General features: G+C 35.8%; 1 protein-coding gene across 4 annotated transcripts in view; it reads left to right on the forward strand.

The window, feature by feature from the left end:
* The first annotated feature begins 438 nt into the window (after window positions 1-438).
* The window catches only part of DEPDC1 (DEP domain containing 1), a 31,474-nt gene continuing 12,261 nt past the window's right edge, over window positions 439-19,651 (forward strand). For 3 of the 4 annotated variants that reach the window (XR_010659775.1, XM_065911184.1, XM_065911175.1), the window contains exons 1-11: window positions 439-561; window positions 3,697-3,962; window positions 6,323-6,479; window positions 7,147-7,265; window positions 7,689-7,819; window positions 9,134-9,181; window positions 11,617-11,757; window positions 13,668-14,516; window positions 14,963-15,135; window positions 17,343-17,519; window positions 18,918-19,103. Coding sequence is in view for 3 of the 4 variants with exons in the window: in XM_065911184.1 (XP_065767256.1) it covers window positions 514-561; window positions 3,697-3,962; window positions 6,323-6,479; window positions 7,147-7,265; window positions 7,689-7,819; window positions 9,134-9,181; window positions 11,617-11,757; window positions 13,668-14,516; window positions 14,963-15,135; window positions 17,343-17,519; window positions 18,918-19,103 (2,295 nt within the window). In the remaining variant the exon portion in view is untranslated. The remainder of the gene's footprint in view (window positions 562-3,696; window positions 3,963-6,322; window positions 6,480-7,146; window positions 7,266-7,688; window positions 7,820-9,133; window positions 9,182-11,616; window positions 11,758-13,667; window positions 14,517-14,962; window positions 15,136-17,342; window positions 17,520-18,917; window positions 19,104-19,651) is intronic. The other variant, XM_065911198.1, reaches the window with a different exon arrangement.

The raw sequence follows: 19,651 nt of genomic DNA on the forward strand, positions 1-19,651 counted from the left end.
GCGGTCGGTAGGGTGAAAGCTACGCCCCAGACTTGTTTCACTTGCTAACCAACTGCCTGAGACCCTGCCAGACCAGGCAGAAAAGGCTTGTGTCTGTTCGTTTTTTTCTTTTCAAATTTCAAATTCCTTTAAGCCAAACGCTGGACTCCAAACATCCTGTAGGGGAATAAACCGCCTCACCCGTTCTGAGTGTGGAAGAATGATTCCGCCTCGCCAATGACCGCAAGACGGACAAGCAACCTCAGAGAAGCCAGGTGAGGTCAGGAGCCCGTCTCACCCTCCTGGGAGGGAGATAGCTCTTCTCAGCCAAGCCGGCCTGCGCCAGTCCACAGCCCCACGCCCCTGCGGCCGGGCCAGGGCGGTGCATCACGTGGCCAGACAGCTCAGCCAATCAACGCAGCCCTCGGCGGTATTCAAATCAACGGCGGGGCCGACGGTTGTGGGAATCTGTGTCGCCTTCCGCTGCCATGCCGGGCACCGGGCGCTGAGGGAACCTCGGGCCCGGTGGGCGGAATGGAGAATCGGGATGTGCCTCCCGGCCCTTATCGGGCCACCAAGCTGGTAAGGCAGCGCGAACGACGAGATTGGCCGGCGGGGTGATGGCCGGTTTTACGTGAAGGTTCATAGTTTTTCCTAGGGCGGAGGGATGGGCCCCAGAGCCTAGGAGATCGCTGAAGAGGAGGATGAGGGGAGTTCTCGGGTATCGCGGACCTTTGTAGGACACGCTTGTCCCCGTCTTTTGAGAGTCTGACCCCTTCCTTTGCTCCAGGCTTCCGGGGTAGACGCATCGACCCAACTTCTTAATCGACTCTGTTCTTGGTGTTTTCGGCGTCCCCTGGAATGACTTAGAATATTCTGAGTTTAGATGCTCCTCACGCCAGATTTTCTACCCCCAACAGGATTCTAGGGGAATTTAGAACGAGTTCTAGTGTTTTGTAGGATCAGATTGTGACAGCTTCATTTTGCCGGCCCTGTGGAATTAAATACAGGTTGTATCGACTGAATACCACTCAATAACAGCTATTTCGTAACTAAACTCAGAATATTTTAAGTACCCATCAGGAGCCACCGTTGGTAGTTACAGAATTTGTACACGCGCACAGTGTTTTGTGTATTTGGTGAATCATCAGTCCACGAGGATACCGTGCCGCTGGTTATGTTGTGACATTAGGAGGGTCACTTGTGTGAGCATCAGTCTCCCCACTGATAAAGTAGAGCTGAGAGTTCTCCCGAGTAGATATTACTGTAGGTGAAAGTGTGTTGTTATCTGTAGAATAACAGACAACTTATTCTCTGTATAAACCGCAGCTCAATATAAGTTTCTTGAATAATATATGAAATGTGGAGGTGTATAAAGAAAAAACAGAGTTATTGTGTTTTCAGCCCTTAAATTTTGTGCTATGATGTTGGGACCACATAGGGTTAGCGAAGTGGTAGCTTAACAAGTAGTAACATATTTGGACTTATAGATCAGATTTCTTCATCTCTAATGTAGGGTTTTTTTAAATTAAAAAGTTATATATTCCTCTCTATGTACCACGTCTTATTTATTCTTTCCTCTGTCATGGAACATTTAGGTTGTTTCTATGTCCTGGCTATTGAATATAGTGTGGCAATGAATATTGGAGTACTTGTGTCATTTTAAATTATGGTTTTCTCAGGGCATATGCCCACTGGTGAGATTGCTGGGTCATATGGTAGTTTTATTTTTAGTTTTTGAAGGAATCTCCATACTGTTCTCCACTTGACTGTATCAGTTTATATTCCCACCAACAGTGCAAGAAGTTCCCTTTTCTCCACACCTTCGCCAGCATTTATTGTTTGTAGATTTTTTTTGATGATGGCCATTCTGATGGTTTGAGGTGATAGCTTATTGTAGTTTTGATTTACATTTCTCTAGTAATTAGTGCAGAGAAGGCAATGGCAACCCATTCCAGTGTTCTTGCCTGGAGACTCCCAGGCAGAGCCTGGTGGGCTGCCGTCTATGGGGTCGCACAGAGTCGGACATGACTGAAGCGACTTAGCAGCAGCAGTAATTAATGAAGTTGAGCATATTTTCATGTGTTCATGGGCCATCTCTATGCCTTCTTCTCCAGGAGATCTTCCCGACCCAGGGATTGAACCTGGGTCTCCTGCATTGCAGGCAGATTGTTTACCACCTGAGCCACAAGGGAAGCCCATTTTCAATGAGCTTATTTTCATGTGTTTATTGGCCGTCTGTATGTCTTCTTTGAAGAAATGTCTTTTTAGGCTTTCCACCCATTTTTTTGACTTGGGTTTTTTGTTTTTTGATATTGAGCTCTATGAGCTGTCTGTGACAAAAACAAATATTGTTATATTAACCCATACGTGTGGAATCTAGAAAAAATGATACAGATGAAGCCTATTTCTGGGGCAGGAATAGAGACACAGACATAGAGAATGGAGGTGTGGACAAAGGGAGGGTGGGAAGAATTGCGAAATTAGGATTGACATATATATACACACTTGGGCGTGCTCAGTCATGTCTAACCCTTTGCAACACCGTGGACTGAAGCCTGTCAGGCTCTATCCATGGGATTCTCCAGGCAAGAATACTGGAGTACGTTGCCACTTCCTCCTCCGGGGATCTTCCCGACCCAGGGATTGAACCTGCATCTCCTGCTTTGGCAGGCGGATTCTTTTACCACTGAGCCACCTGGTAAGCCCAATGTGTAAAATAGATAGCTAATGGGAACCTGCTGTATAACGCAGGGAGCTAGGTTTGGTGCTGTGTTGACCTAGATGGGTGGTATAGGGGGCGGGTGGGAGGGAAGTCCAGGAGGGAGGAGATATAGGCACACATATAGCTGCTTCACTTCATTGTACAGCAGAAACTGACACAGGTTGTAAAGCAATTGTACTCCAATAAAAAACTTTTATCACCACAACCTTCTATATCACCACTGTTAGACCTGCCACAAAGCCAAAAGTTTGGGTAATTTGAAAAAGATTTTTGAAAGTGTGATCATCTTTTTAAAATGTAGATATATCACAGTGTCATTAAACAAACAATAGACTTAAGTTTTAATTTGCTCCATCTGTTATGTTCATTATTGGAATCTTCACTAGTAAATATATAAACTTTTTTAATATTAAAAAGGTAAAACTAAAGGTAAAAAGTTTTACCAGTAAAACTACTGCCTGCCATAAGTGTTGTTTGCCCTGCTAAGTTATGAGTACAGGTTCTAGAGTTTATCCAGCGCCTGGTTTTCAGGTGTGTGACCTTGGTCAAGTTATTAAATATCTCAGTGCTTCATATTCCATATCTGAAAATGGGATAATAATAGTACCCATTCATTGAATTGTGAGAATTAAAGTGAAATAATGAATGTAATGCATAGTGTCTGACACAAATGCTACTATCATATCAAAATTAGTTGAAGTTGTAGAAACAGGAATAAATGCTTTCTCTGTTGAGGACTCAAGGCAGGTTCATTACAGGTCTCCATTATTCGTAGGTTTCCTAAGTAAGCCAATCAGCCAATGAAGTACTTTTAGTCAAAAACCATTACATAAAAATATTCTTGCAACACTGTAATTAAAAATAAGAAATCAGTATGAGATGTAAAAATTTTTAGCACAAATAAGACAAATGATTTCTTCATGAATTTCAATGATTTAATAATATGTGAGTGAGTGGATTTTTTTTTATTTTTATTTTTTTTCATTTTACAGTGGAATGAAATTACCACATCTTTTCGAGTGGGAATGCCCCTAAGAAAACATAGGCAACACTTCAAAAAATATGGCAACTGTTTTACAGCAGGAGAAGCAGTGGACTGGCTTTATGACCTATTAAGAACTAATAGCAACTTTGGTCCTGAAGTTACAAGGCAACAGACTATCCAGCTATTGAGAAAATTTCTTAAGAATCATGTAATTGAAGATATCAAAGGCAAATGGGGGACGGAAAATCTTGATGACAACAGTCAGCTATTCAGGTATTGGACAAAGAAATAACTGCAAAACTGAATTATTTAACCATAAAGTTTTACTCTGCTTCTATTATATAGCTACTAAAACAGCAGCCTCTTTAGGAGAAGTAATATTTTCTTTAGAAAACTATTGCTCTGAGTTCAATTGAAACCACTTAAGTTAAAGTCCTTTAAGACTAATTCCTGCACAATTCAAACCTTATAATGATAGACAGTATATATAATAATATAGAAAGTTGTGGGGAAAGAAGGAGGTACTATAACTTTAACATCTTCTGAAAGCTCTGTAACATGTGAAGGACAGAACATTATCAACCTTTAGTTTCATAGATTTAAGAATTACAAATTCTCACAGGTTCTTGCCTTCAATAGACATATAATCTATACAATCTAAGAATACATGTGATGAGGTAAATAATAGCAAACTTATGTAATAACTAACAAAAGAAATATACGACAGTTTGAAAACAATAAGCATTTATCATGTACTAGAAGCCTTAATTTATGAGTTGTGTTTTCCTTATTTAATCCCTAGAATAGCTAAACAGGATAGATATTAACTCATTTTTACAGGTGAAAAGGTGGAGACCATGCATCAACAAATCTTATTCGTTCAGTCTGAAATATGCTTATGTACACATTCATCAGACTAGTGAATACATTTCTTCTCATGTCAGCTGTGTTGTAGCCCACCTTGAGGACAGGAGACCTTTCTGACTTCCTTGGGTCAGCGTAATTGAGTTTTCTCTCATGCACCCAGAGTTCTTGATTATATATCCCTTAAATTAGATCTTTGGATTCTAATACACATGTTTTTTTACTCTACAAAATGAGTACTTTTCAAATGAGATGTAGAAATAAATTTTTGCCTATGCGTCAAAGATGATTTATGTCACACAAGTAAACTACAATAACAAATATATAAATACTTTGTATAAAACTATATAAACCTTTCCTCTCTGTGCTACTCATCAGTCACCTTTTAAGTTTCTCTGCTGCGCTCATCCTTTAGCTTCTACTGTCCTCAAGGTCCTAGGCCTGTCTACACTTCACCTCTCTCCCTGAACAATCTCCTACTATGTCTCTGCTTTCATGCCACGTCTTAATGACTTTCATGCCTCCAACCCAAATGTCACTCCTGAGCTTTAGGGCTCCCTTTTTGCCTGTTAAACAGGCACTTCACATATAATATAGCATATGAAAAATCACTACCATCTCCTAAGCTAACTTTTGACCTCTTATATCCATATCTGAATGAATGGCAATCTTCCTGTAGTTGCTTTCATTCTTTTCCTTCTCCTCTTTAAATATGATGTAATTATCAAACCGTGTATATCATGCTGCCTCAGTACTCTCTGATCTGTCTGCTTGTCTTCATGATATTTTTTTTATTAGACTATTGTTCTCTCTTACCTGAAATTCTGCAAAACTCTTAATCTTTCTACCTCTAGGCCTTTTACAGTGATAATAAAACTATGAATTGGTTTAAGAAGTCTTGTTAAAATGTTAACAGTTGCATTTGTTGATGGTCGCCTATGTGGATGTTATTTTATAAAAAACACCCTGTACTTGTTTGTATCTTTGAAATATTTTATATTAAATTGAAGGGAGGAAAAGCATTATAATCAATAGGAGCAACAGAGTTCTGAAAATTGAACAATCACAAAGGGCAGAAAATATGTACAAATTAGATAACTAATAAGAGAAATTTAGAAAATATAACTTTCTACAACTGTTTTGTATGTACCTCTCCAAAAGAATTAGTCCTAATAATAACCCTGAATTATACAGGAATAAAGTTAGAATATACAGTTTACTCATGATATCAGGAAACTATTAAAAAAAATTTAAAGGCTTAATGAGAAAATTAATTTATGTAGAATATTCATTCCTTGATAAATTAAATCCAGTGTTTTTGAGTTATTTTTAAGATTTTTGTTGTTGGTCAGTTGCTAAGTCATGTCCAACTCTACACGACCCATGAACTGCAGCACGCCAGGCTTCCCTGTCCTTCACTGTCTCCCAGATTTTGCTCAAGCTCATGTCCGCTGAGTTAGTAATGCTATCCCACTATCTCATCTTCTGTCCCACTCCCCCCCACCACCCACCCTCAATCTTTCTCAGCATCAGGGTCTTTTCCAATGAATCAGCTCTTCGCATCAGGTGGCCAAAGTATTGGAGCTTCAGCTTCAGCATTAGTCCTTCCAGTGAATGTTCAGGGTTGATTTTCTTTAGGGTTGACTTTTTTGATATCCTTGCAGTTCAAGGGACTCTAAAGAGTCTTCTCCCAGAACCACAATTCAAAAGATAAATAGGCACTAAAAGTTCATTATCTCACATTATTTAATTGCATATTCTTAAACCAGATTTCCTACAAGTTCTCCACTTAAAGTTCTTCCACGAAGACATCCAGAATTGAGAAAAAACAGCATAGAGAATTTTTCCAAAGATAAAGATAGTATTTTTAAATTGCGAAACTTATCTCGAAGAACTCCTAAAAAACATGGACTACATTTCTCTCAGGTAAACACACCCTTTTTACTAATCACTAGTTTAAATATAATTGCTGTGTGCTTAATAATATCAATAGAATAATTAAAATAAATGATTGTTTAAGATTTGTAGTCAATGCTTGGAATCACTTAGCTATATTATATTCTAAATGTATACATGTAATTTTATTTGGAACTCAGAAATAATAATAAAAATTATAGTGAGACATACTTGAAATACTATTTGTATAATTTAAGCACGTTGTATTTTAAATTAATTTGACAGTAGTGGGGGCAGATACAAAACCAAAAGCTCTATTACTGTGTATGCTAAGTGCTAAATTGCTTCAGTCATGTCCAACCCTTTGCAACTTCATGGACTATAGTCCACCAGGCTCCTCTGTCCATGAGATTCTCCAGGGAAGAATACTGGAGTGGGTTGCCATTTCCTTCTCCAGGAGATCTTCCCTATCCAGGGTTGAACCTGTGTCTCTTGAGTCTCCTGCATTGGCAGGCAGTTTGTTTACAACTAGTGCCACCTGGGAAGCCCCAAATGCTGCATTATTTCTTCAAGTGACACCTTTACAGCTCCACAGTAGACTGATACTAATAGAATTACTAAATATTAGAAGTAGTATCAGTTCATTATTTCCAAAATTTGAACATATTATATTAAATCAAAGTAATTCCTTTTTCAGGAAAATGCAGAGAAAATGAACTGTGAAATAATCGATGAAGATCAAGAAAATTTAGCTGATAACAGAGAAATAAGCCAGAAAGATGTTGAAGAAGTTTGGAGATATGTTATTCTGATCTAGTAAGCTAAAACTAAGCTATAACCAAGTTCCTGGGGTGTTTAGAATGTTATTTTGTTATTTTCATCAAGATACTCAGTTGAAGAAGAGCAGATTAATTCTCAAAGCTTAGAATTTCACCTGTATATGTGTTTCTTAATAAATACTTTTGTATTTATTGTTCTGGTACAGTAGAAGTAGAATGGTTTGACTATGATTTGCTTTCTCTTTGACTCAAAGTTGTAGCTATAGTTTGGGGTCTATGTTGGAATCCTTCAAAGTTATAAAGATAAATGTACTTTAAAGTAGATACTAAATATAAGCCTTAGAGGTTTGATTTAAGAAAAATATTCTGAAAGCTTTGTCTGTTTTCTATTCATACTCTCATATTTCTGTTCCACCTATTTCATGGAGAAAAAAAAGCTTGTATTCTTTCTTCTATTTAGCCTGCAAACCATTCTAGGTGTATCCTCCCTAGAAGAAGTCATAAATCCCAAGCAAGTTATTCCTCAGTATATAATGTACAACATGACCAATACAAGTAAACATGGAGTAGTTATACTGCAAGACAAATCAGGTTGGTATCAATAAAAGAAGTTGGAATCATTTTAAACTTGCTAAAAAAAAGCTACAGCTATAGTGAGGATAAAGAAAGACCAAAATATATAAAGTATATACATTAGGGAGACTACTGTTTTATCAGAGGTACTTTGGTCATCATGGTGAAATAATTTTTAAATGAATATTATTCACACTTGTTTTAGCTCTAAAGGTGGATTCTTGCATGAATTTTTTTTTTTAATGGAAGAGTAAGCATCCAAAGAGTATGCAAATATAATTGAAACTATTGTTTAATCAGATTTTATTGAGGACCTACAATGTGCTGGGCATTGTGCTAAAGATTAGATGATTAAGAGAAAAATGGTCCATTCCTTTCTGGAGCTTAAATGAGAAGTTACATACATATTTAAACGGGTCAAGGCACATGCAAAACCAAAGTAACACACAATAAAATAAGTCCAAATTTAAGAACAGTATTTAAAAGAATACTGGCTTTATATTGTATGTATTTTATGTAATTTATTGGTTTCAGATTTAAAGAAAATCAGGGAAATCAAGCCAGTTGCATTGGAAAATTTACATTACAGGAAGTGTATTAATAAATTTACTCAAAATGTTGGCTCTTGTTTTTTTTTTTTCCTAATAATCAGTTGCTGGCTTTAGAATTAACTGACATGCATTACTTTGATTTTCTTTCTGTGGGCAGGAACTTTTGAGATTTTAACCATAAGAACAAAAAGTAAATGTTGAAAACCTGGAGCTATGTTGTATATGCATGCAGCTTTGGATCAGTCCCATCTTTCATTACCTGAAATAACTTGAGTGTATGCTCTCATCTAAGCTTTCTATTCTTTATGATTATTAACTTTTCAAGTGAAATGTATGTGTGGTTTTTGTGTTTGTGTCAAAAAACTTTAACACTTATGCATCATATTTCACTTAGTGGCAACTGAGAGATTTTAAGCAAGCCTTGCTTTGAAATCACCTTAAAATATAATTAAATATTATAATTATTAATTAAAAATTTTAATTAATTAAATATTTTAATATTATATTTTGTATATTTATATTTTATAAAATAAAATATTCAAATATAGCTTGTTTCTATCATAGATCTCACTCAAATCAGTAATATTCAAGAAGCATAGCTAACTTTTAAACTTGTATTTTAAAATACTATATGGCCCTATATCTTACTAAATATGTAATCAATTTTAATTCTGGTAGTACATATACATATATATAAATATATGTATAATTATGTAGCAAGTGTGAAGTTTTGAATATATTGTTAAAATAGTTGTATAATTAAATGATATTTTTTGTGTAGATGATCTTCCTCACTGGGTACTATCTGCCATGAAGTGCCTAGCAAATTGTAAGTAAACAAATGGTATATGTGTGATATGTATGTGTATTATATTGATAGTTTTTAATAAGAACCAAGGGATTATTCTGATTCGTGAAAGTCATGATAAAATTGAACTATATCATTTCTGTTGGTGTTTAAATGAAGATCTAGTAAAACTGATTACATTTCATTGCATGTGGATTGTGTTATAGAACACTTAACTTTGTCTGTGCAGATAATGATTTTATAATCCAAGCTAATCATTTATGACTCAGTTCTCATAGATCATAAAATCATAAGCTAGAAGATCTCAAAGGATTTTTAGGTATAATCTACATCAATTGTCTCATGAGTCCAGGGAGTTCAAATAGCAACTTACAAGTAAAGTAGCTTGTAAGTATAAAGTTTCAATCAGAAATGAAGTCTCATAAAATGCACTTCATTCCCCTTGTCATTGTACACAGCTTCAACATTCAGATGTTTCATGATATGCTTCTTCTCCATAGGATATATTAATGGGGCTTTTATGTTTATGAAAAAGAATGATCTTTACTAAATTAGATCATTTTTTAATGTTTTGTTCTTCAAGATTTTTCCATACTGGTCAATGATGATTGATTTTTAAAATTTAAGGCCCTGTTCAAGTACAAAACACTAATTGCTTTCAAAAGTCAATTTTAAAAATGTGTGCAGAGGTGTGTGCTTCTTAATCATCAAAAGTAAAATTATATTTTAATAATTATATTACAGAAGTAATTTTCTAGGTCTTATAAAATTTGTATTTTATTAATGTTCAAAATAAGTATATATTCCCTTATTGTCCACTGGGTGTCAATATGACAAAATAACAGAATAGCAATAAAGTAAATAATATTAGATACAGAAAAATTTTATTTATCAAATCAAGGTAAAGATCTTGAATAGAAACATAAGATGTTTTAAATTCTCTTTCTAACTTCCCCTACCTACCTGCCTTTCTCTCTCATACCTTGCCTCATAGTTAGCAACTCAGCATACTTCCAGGGATTTCTCTGATACCTCATCTTTAAAGTTTGTTTCTTTTGCTTCCCAGTCCATGTTATGCATAAATGATACCAAAGATATAACTTACTGGATTTCAGTTTAGCAATAATATGTCTGGCCAGAGGCAATATTAAGACTTTCATTTAACGTGTTTGTTATTTATTCCCCCACAGTAATCCTGTGACATACAAGAATCAGTGATCAATATACTATTCCCAATTTTTTTCTAGAAAAGAAAACTTAGGACTTTTTTCTAATACATGAGGAGCTATGTATTCAAACCTAGATTCTCTAACTGTAAATTTTATATGTTTAATTCCAGTTAAGAATTTTCTATCTTAGAAAACTTTTAATGATTATCAAAATTTTTATTCTACATATTAAGAATATATCTCATATCCTCCTTATAAAAATTGTCTGTTTTGTTCCACATAAAGCCCTCATTAGCCTTTAAACTATTAAATGTGTTGATGTGTGTGTTACCTTGAAAGATAGTAGGGTAACTCTCAAATCTTAGTGCATAGCACAGTCACTAGAGATATTCACCAAAAATTCAGGTTCAACTGATTGAGAATGTCAGGATTTTTTTTTAAATCATATCTCAGAAGAGTCTTATAGTGAAGATGCCCAGATCAGTATTTGGAAGCTACTAAATTAGTGAACCAGCAACAAAAATTTCTAGATCAATAATTCCTAGCTGCATAGGAATTATGATAGATTTTGTACTGTATAGAAGAGATTATGCTTTTAATAGGCACATTGATGTTTCTGATTATGTAGTCCATGGACCATACTTTAAATGCTGTTGAGTCTCAAGGTCCTATGACTTGCTCTTACAGAGCTCTGAGTTCTAATTTTAACTTTGCCATCAAAGGCTCTTGCATCTTGAGCGAGTGGCTCTGATCTTCAGTGTCCTCATCTATAACATGAGATCAGACTTTCTTGAGGAAAATACCAATAAGTAGGCATAATTATTTCAATAATGTTAAGCTAATTGAACAGCAAGGTAATGATATTATTTAAATTCATTCAGAGTATGCTTTGTATCAGGCAAAATTTAATCATGAAAATATAAATTTGCAAAAGACAATTTGAAAGAATTATTTGCAATATCTAAATATTCTGTGATATATAAAATGAATTGTGATAAAATTCCATTAAAATAAACTTCCCTGATGCTTTTAAAATGTATTTCAAATTTTTCAATCATATACATATTAAAACTAGACAAAATATTAATAATTGCAGTGATTTCTAGTGAAAAGATAGTGAGAAGTCATGAGATATGCACAACCTTTTAAATTTTTGATTATGACAGAATTTGTTGTTAAGCATAGATCTTTCATGAAATAAATACAGGCTTTAGGCTTTTTATAAGTATCTTTAAAAATTATTTTTAAAAGAAATATATTTCACCATTTTTTTTACTTTCCACTTAGGGCCAAGAAGTAATGACATGAATAATCCAACTTATATTGGATTTGAGCGAGATGTATTCAGAACAATTGCAGATTATTTTCTAGATCTCCCTGAACCTCTACTTACCTTTGAATATTATGAATTATTTGTGAACATTTTGGGTATGTATAGATTTTTCCTTATTATTTAGATTTATTTTACTGGTTTCCAAGTCCCCCATAATTTAAAAAATCTAAAAGTATAGATAGTATATGAAAGTGACAGGCTATAAATTATTTTAAAACTCAGAAATATTCTGGTTGCTTTTATGTTTTCCAGTCATTCAAATATACCATTCTAACACCAATTCTCTACATCAATCACGTCTTGCAATTTAGTTCATTTCTGACACTACCCAGAGTTAACCCAGACCCCAAAAGTTGAGGGCAAAGTTTTTCAACTTGGATACTAACTACCCAAGACTAGCTTAGACCCTGCATATTAAGGGCTCAGTTCATCAAGACTGTCCTCACTTCATACAGGAGCTGCAAATGGGGTCCTCAGGTTTAATAGCCCTTGTCCCTGGCTAATTACCAAACCCAGGGATTCCCACAACCCCCCTGAGGTTTAATAATTCACTGTAATGGTTTTCAGAACTCTGGAAAGTGCTTTACATAATGATCACCAGTTTATTATTAAGTATATAGGTCAGGAGTTGCCAAGTGAAAGAGAGATATAGGGCAAGAAATAGGGGTAAGGGCTGTGCAGAGCTTCTATGTTCTCTTCAGGAATGTCACTCTCCCAAGTTTGTCCATGTATTTACCAACTGGTAAGCTCCCATAGCTGTGTTATTTCCATTTTAATTTGAGGTTTCACTACATAGACATGGTTGGTTAAATCATTGGTCATTGTTGATTAAGTTTGATCTCCACCACCACCACCAACCACCCTACCACCCGCTCCAGGGAGGTATGCGTGTATGCATGCTAAGTCCCTTCAGTCATGTCTGACTCTTTGTGACACTATGGGCTTTAGCCTGCCCAGCTCCTCTGTCCATGGAATTCTCCAGGCAAGAGTACTGGAGTGAGTTGCCACACCCTTCTCCAGGGAATGTTCCCAACCCAGGGATTGAAACCATGCCTCTTAAGTTTCCTACATTGTCAGGTGGGTTCTTTACCACTTAGTGCCACCTGGGAAACTCCAGAGCTAAGTAAAGTGAAAGTCGCTCAGTCATGTCCAACTCTTTGTGACCCCATGAACTATACAGTTCATGGAATTCTCCAGGCCAGGATACTGGAGTGGGTAGCCATCCCCTTCTCCAGGGAATCTTCCCAACCCAGGGATCAAACCCAAGTCTCCTTAAGGTAGGACTAAAATTCCAACCTTCTAAGCAAGGACAGCACTGGTGGTGGTTTAGTAGGTAAGTTGTGTCCAACTCTTGCGACCCCGTAGACCGTAGCCTGCCAGACTTCTCTCTCCATGGGGTTCTCCTGGCAAGAATACTGGAGTGGGTTGCCATTTCCTTCTCCAGGGGATCGTCCCAACCCAGGAATCGAACCCTGGTCTCCTGCATTGCAGGTAGATTCTTTACTCAACTTTACTCAGGCCAGCCCTAAGTCAACTCATTAGCTTAAACTGAAGCGTGCTCAGATAGGCTCATTGTGCAGAATAAAAGACTCCAATCACTCTTGAAATTCCTTGGGTTTTAGGAGCTATGTACCAGGTACCTGAGAGAAAAATCATATATATGTTTTCTTAAACTACAGTTGTCTTACAATTAAGAGCTTTCTAATACTTGCAGACTGAAAGATATTTTTGAATGTATTTGACTCAATCCATTTAATTAGATTGTTGAAATAAATTTTCAAGTTATTTTCATCACAAGTTGGAAAACCTCTAGTCTTGCACTTTGTAACTGAATGTTGCATGTGTCCTATTCAAGTGGCTTCTGAATTAAGCAGCTGCTATTTGTACTATACTAACAATATGTACTATAGCGATGCTTTATTTTTTTAATATTACTGTTGTTTTTGTTTTATTTTTGTCCACTATCATACAGTTGCATCTTAATTTTTGTTTCATTTCCTGGTAGTTGTTTGTGGCTACGTCACAGTTTCAGATAGACCCAGTGGGATACATAAAATCCAAGATGATCCACAGTCTTCAAAAATTCTTCATTTAAACAATCTGAATTCCTTCAAATCAACTGAGTGTCTTCTTCTCAGTCTTCTTCATAAAGACAAAACAAAAGAAGAATCAGATACTACTGAGAGACTACAGATAAGTGATCAAGGATTTCAAGAAAAATATGCTAAGAAAATGCAGCTAGTTCATTTAAAAAACAGAAGAGCCAGTGCTAATGACATAATGGGAGGAAGTTGTCATAATTTAGTAGGCTTACATAGAATGCATGTTCTATCCTCTAACATCAAACCAAGGTGCTATTCATTAGAAGGAATTGTAGATGCAGGGAGTTCAAGTAAAGAGGTCTCCAGTGTCTTCCATCAATCTGTTCTGAACATAGAAGGACAAAATAATAAGCAATCTTTAGAGTCTGAGACCAAACAGGAATCCCTGATGAATCTTCATTCAGAGGAAAGTATTCAAAAACCATTCTCTGTTGGTTATAAGAGAACCTCCACTTTGACCATTCAAGACCAAGAGGAGTTATATAATGGAAAGTGCAAACCAAAACAGCTTTGTAGATCTCAGAGTTTACTTTTAAGAAGTAGTACAAGAAGGAATAGTTATATTAATATGCCAGTGGCTGAAATTATCATGAAACCAAATCTTGGACAAGGCAGCACCAGTGTGCAGACAGCTATGGAAGGTGAACTCGGAGAGTCTAGTACCACAATCAATAAAAGACTCTGCAAAAGCACAATAGAACTTTCAGAAAACTCTTTACCTCCAGCTTCTTCTATGTTGACTGGCACACAAAGTAAGGTTGATGCTTTCAATGCATGTAATATTAATTTTTAATGTTTACTAACCCTGTTTTGCTTACCTGGCTTTTCTTCTCTGAAATTGCTTAATTTTTTTCTCCAAAAGAAAAATGTCTTGTTGTAGAAGACTTGTCATGGCATAACCAAGATTTATTCTACTTACCTAAAGCACTCCTTTTCTTTGCCTTAAATTTCATTTATTCTGAGTCACTGTTTATAACTGGTGAAAGATTTTCAGTCCTTCATAATCCAATGGGTTATGAAGAAAATAATGAGAATCTAACCATGTTTTTGAAGAATGTGTAAATTTCATGGAATAGTTAAAAGAAACAAAATATTAAAATATTTTTTTGCCTTCCTTATATAACTATATGCTGGTGGTATTAAAACAACTAGTGTCATTGATGATTTTTTTTTCTGGGGGTTGACTTTGCTTTCCTAGGTTTGCTGCAACCTCATTTAGAGAGGGTTGCCATCGATGCACTGCAGTTATGTTGTTTGTTACTTCCCCCACCAAATCGTAGAAAGCTTCAACTTTTAATGCGCATGATTTCTCGAATGAGTCAAAATGTTGATATGCCCCAACTTCATGATGCAATGGGTACAAGATCACTGGTAAGTTGATTTCTTAAGGAAAGAATAAGTCTGAATCATAAACCACCACCACCACCATCCCCCCACCCCCAGCAGAAAAAAAAGAAAAAAAAAAAAAAACTAAGAATACTATTCAAGTGATGTCATGGTCTTGAAATCCTAGATTCTTGAGTTTAAAAGACTTGAAAGTCTAACCTTCCCTACTGTGCAGCAGAATGCACATTAATCCTTTGTGCCCAGTCTTTTATACTTTCACATCTTGATCTTTGTATTGTCTGAGGACTTTGCCTCTTCATTCATTCTATATTGGAATGAGTCAGACTGTCAAACCATATTATATTGCCTTGTGCCAATTCTGTTTGGTGGGGAAAGAAGAAGAGATATAGGCACTACTGAAAGCTGAAGGGCACTGTAACCCTTGAAATAGAGAATTAATGGGAAATTCATGTGTAGTAAGTCAGAGTGTTTCAGATACTCTGGGAGTGGAAAAGTTGTATTTGATGCATTATGTGAATTAGGATGGCTTGTCACTATAGGCAGGAAGTTGGGAGAACTTCTGTGTAATAGTCTCGCGTTCCATATGAAGATGAGGGATGAGGCATTCATATACAGATCCCCATTGGAAATGAACTCTTGAAATTGTACCTCTAATATGTCTCTCCCTGTTTCTCTCTTTATCTCTTTCTCTCTGTCTATAAAGTACTGTCACTTCCTCAGAGCACAGCTTCGATTTATAGGATGTTCTTGTAGCAAGGAATCAGGAGCTAAGTTCTATTCTTTCACTCAGTAAAGACAGTTATTTAATAACAGACCTAATATTAAAGAGAAAGAATTACTCTCAAGTGATTGTGGCACCACTAAAAAGCATAGGGAAGTTTGTAGGGAAAGATATCTAGAGAGATATGAGTAGAAAGAAGATAATTTTGATTTTACACTTCTTCAGTTAGGTTATAGGACATTCAAGTGAAATTTTCCCTACAGAATGTTGGAAACATGAGCCTGGTAAAAACAAATCAGGGCTGAAGGTACGTATTTTGAAAAGTGGTAGTTGAAGGTATGGGAGTCAATGAGCTCTACAAAGCTGAGGAAAAGAATAAAAATCTGAGGACTGAACCTTAGAAGAAGATAGGAAAAACCTGCCAGACATGTCGAAATAAAACCAAAAATAATTCAATAAATATGCTCAGCATCTATTATGTGCACAATACCTAAAATACAATTCTGTATTCAAATTATTTTAGAATGAAGTGTGTTTATGTGTGCCTTATTAAATTAATCCCACAAAAACACAAATAGGTGAATATATAACATATAAACACGTGGTTACAAGGTTGGCACCATATATCTTTTGAAACTGGAAAATAGTGTGTGCAAGGGTGCGTGCATGTATGTGTCTTATATTTGGTGGCTTATATGGATATAAATGAGAGTAAATTAGTTTTGAAACCCAAAATTTATCCCAGGATTTGAAGATCATCATGATGGAACTGAATAATATATACATTGTCTTTAAAGACTGATGGAATAGCATTAAAAACTATTTTCCTGTTTCAAAAGATATATGGTGCCAACCTTGTAACCACGTGTGTTTAAATGTTATATATTCTCCTATTGGTGTGTTTGTGGGATTAATTTAATAAGTCACTCTCCTCTAACAGTCTTTGTGCTGTGCTGTGCTTAGTTGTGTCTGACTCTTTACAACCCTGGGGACTATAACTTGCCAGGCTCCTATGTCCAGGGCAATTCTCCAGGCAAGAATACTGGAGTGGGTTGCCATGCCCTCCTCCAAGGGATCTTCCAAACCCAGGTGTCCCACATTGCAGGCACATTATTTACCATCTGAGCCACCAGGCAAACCCAAGAATACTGGAGTCAGTAGCCTATCCCTTCCTGCCTTCTCCAGGAGAACTTCCCGACTCAGGGGCACCATATTTATATGGTATTAATGGGATCTGTGTATTTACTAATAAAATTGTGACAAAGTTAAAAAGCTAAGTCTTCTATAATCATTTGGGATTTATATTAAGGAAATACTTAATAAGTACTAAAACTAAAAAAATTGGCATTTTATTCTTCCTAATGTTATGTTATTGTCCTCATTTTTTAAGCTGAAGTTGGTTTATCACTTTATCTCAATCTGTTAGCATAATGCTACCTAGAATTTACTGATACTCTAATTTATATAAAACCTTAAGCTTTTAAATTCACCTCTTTTATTATGTTTCTAGATGATACATACCTTTTCTCGGAGTGTATTACGCTGTGCTGAAGAAGTAGATCTTGATGAACTTCTTGCTGCAAGATTAGTTTCTTTTTTGATGGATCATCAACAGGAAATTCTTCAAGTGCCTTCTTACCTACAGGCTGCAGTAGAGAAACATCTTGACTACTTAAGAAAGGGCCATGTATGTATTGTAAATCTTAAAATTCTTTATATTAGTCTATTGCAAGTGGCAAACTCATCTCAAACTAACCTTATCAAAAAGAGAGACTATTTCAGCTCACGTAAATAACCTCCAAAAGTCAGGAATATAGACAGAATATGGAGATTCAAATAGTCAGAGGACTCTTTTCCATCCCTTCATCCCTTATTTCCATTTCAGTCCTATAGTTGAAAACTGGCTCCTTCACATGATGGGATATGGTTGATTAAAGTGAAAGTCACTCAGTCGTGTCTGACTCTTTGTGATCCCATGGACTATACAGTCCACAGAATTCTCCAGGCCAGAATACTGGAGCAGGTAGCCTTTCCCTTCTCCAGAGGATCTTCCCAAACCAGGGATCAAACCCAGGTCTCCCACGTTGCAGGCGGATTCTGTACCAGCTGAGCCACAAAGGAAGCCCAAGAATACTGGAGTGGGTAGCCTATCCCTTCTCCAGTGGATCTTCCTGGCCCACGAATCAAACCAGGGTCTCCTGCATTGCAGGCAGATTCTTTATCAAGTGAGCTATGAGGGAAGCCCTATGATCCATTAAGGTTCTTTGCATTCCATGGGGGAAAAGAGCCATTCCTTCACCTTTGATTTGAAAAGTTACTGGTATGGACTCATATTGGCCCAATCTAGGTTAAATTCACATTTTTTAAGTGGCTGAGGGTGAGTGAGTTGGAGAAAGGGCCATACTCTGAGTGACTCTACATAGATTAGAGAATAATCTGTTATTCAAAAAAAGGTAAGGATAGTTGGGGGTGGAATGGGAAGGAAAAAAGGAATCTAAGCAGCCAAAAACAACCACCTGTTCTATTCAGTCTTTGACCGTCCAGCATATATACTCATGTTTCTTCCTATGCATACCATTCTAATGTTGCCCCGACTTACCATAATTATAACTATTCCCTACAATTTCTTTCTCTTGTCTACAGATGTTAGAGACCCTGCCCATATTCTTATACCTCAAAAATCATAGATGAATACTTTCACTCTTTCAAAACATTAGTGTTTTAAGATGAATTAAAATATCATGTTGATTGTTACTGTTTCATAGTTAAAAGGATAAAATCTATGGTTAATAGTACTAATGATGATTTTACATTATTAATATCTTGTGTACATCCCATTTTATGGATGAAACAAATCAAGACAAGTTTAAATAACTTGCTGTTGGTTATAAAGCTGTAGTAGGTTGTAGGACTGGGAGTGAGACCCTACTGACTTATTACTTCTCTGCTGCATAATACAGTTTTCTTAAAGTGTTGAATGTTTGGTAGCAAAATAATATGAAAAAAATTCCATTGAAAGAATCATTTACCAAATAGGAACATGACCTGAATTAATAGGTTTGACTGTATCATTTGTTCTCTACAGATTAAAAATCCTGGAGATGGAGTGATTGCTCCTTTGCCAACGTATTCATACTGTAAGCAGATCAGTGCTCAGGAGTTTGATGAACAGAAAGTTTCTACCTCTCAAGCTGCAATTGCAGAACTTTTAGAGAATATTGTTAAAAATAAGAGTTTGCCTCTAAAGGAGAAAAGGAGAAAACTAAAACAGGTAAGAGATTGAGTAATTTCCTAATCATAAATATTTTCTAATATGCTATTGCTGTTTGTTATTATAAACATTTAGAATCTAATTTCTTATTTTAATATTTTGAATTTTAAATATCATATATATATAACACCTATGTATTTCTACCTGCTTGGTTTTACTCTGTCCTGAAATTAATAACAATAATAACATATACTCTCCTTTATGTTGAGTAGTTTGTATTTATAACATGGATTACCTTAGGACAATAATTATAAATTATTTAGGTTATAATATATAAATTTTAGGTTATAAACCTAAAATTTAGGTTATAATATATAAATTTTAGTGACTCATCATTGCCATTTAGAATTTTTAGCTCTATATCAAAGCACTGTAGCCACATGATTCTAGCATGTCCAATTCCAGATCTGAGACACTCGAAGAAATATGAAATATGCTAACTAGATCCCAGTGACCTTCATGGTGTTACCAGTGAGAAGAAAGAACATCTGGAATTCAGGAGAATTAATACAAGAGGAGAATTCTAGAAAATTAATGCTAACTGGGCT

Source organism: Muntiacus reevesi, chromosome 1, assembly GCF_963930625.1.
Source record: "Muntiacus reevesi chromosome 1, mMunRee1.1, whole genome shotgun sequence".
In the NCBI taxonomy this organism is placed as follows: Eukaryota; Metazoa; Chordata; class Mammalia; order Artiodactyla; family Cervidae; genus Muntiacus; species Muntiacus reevesi.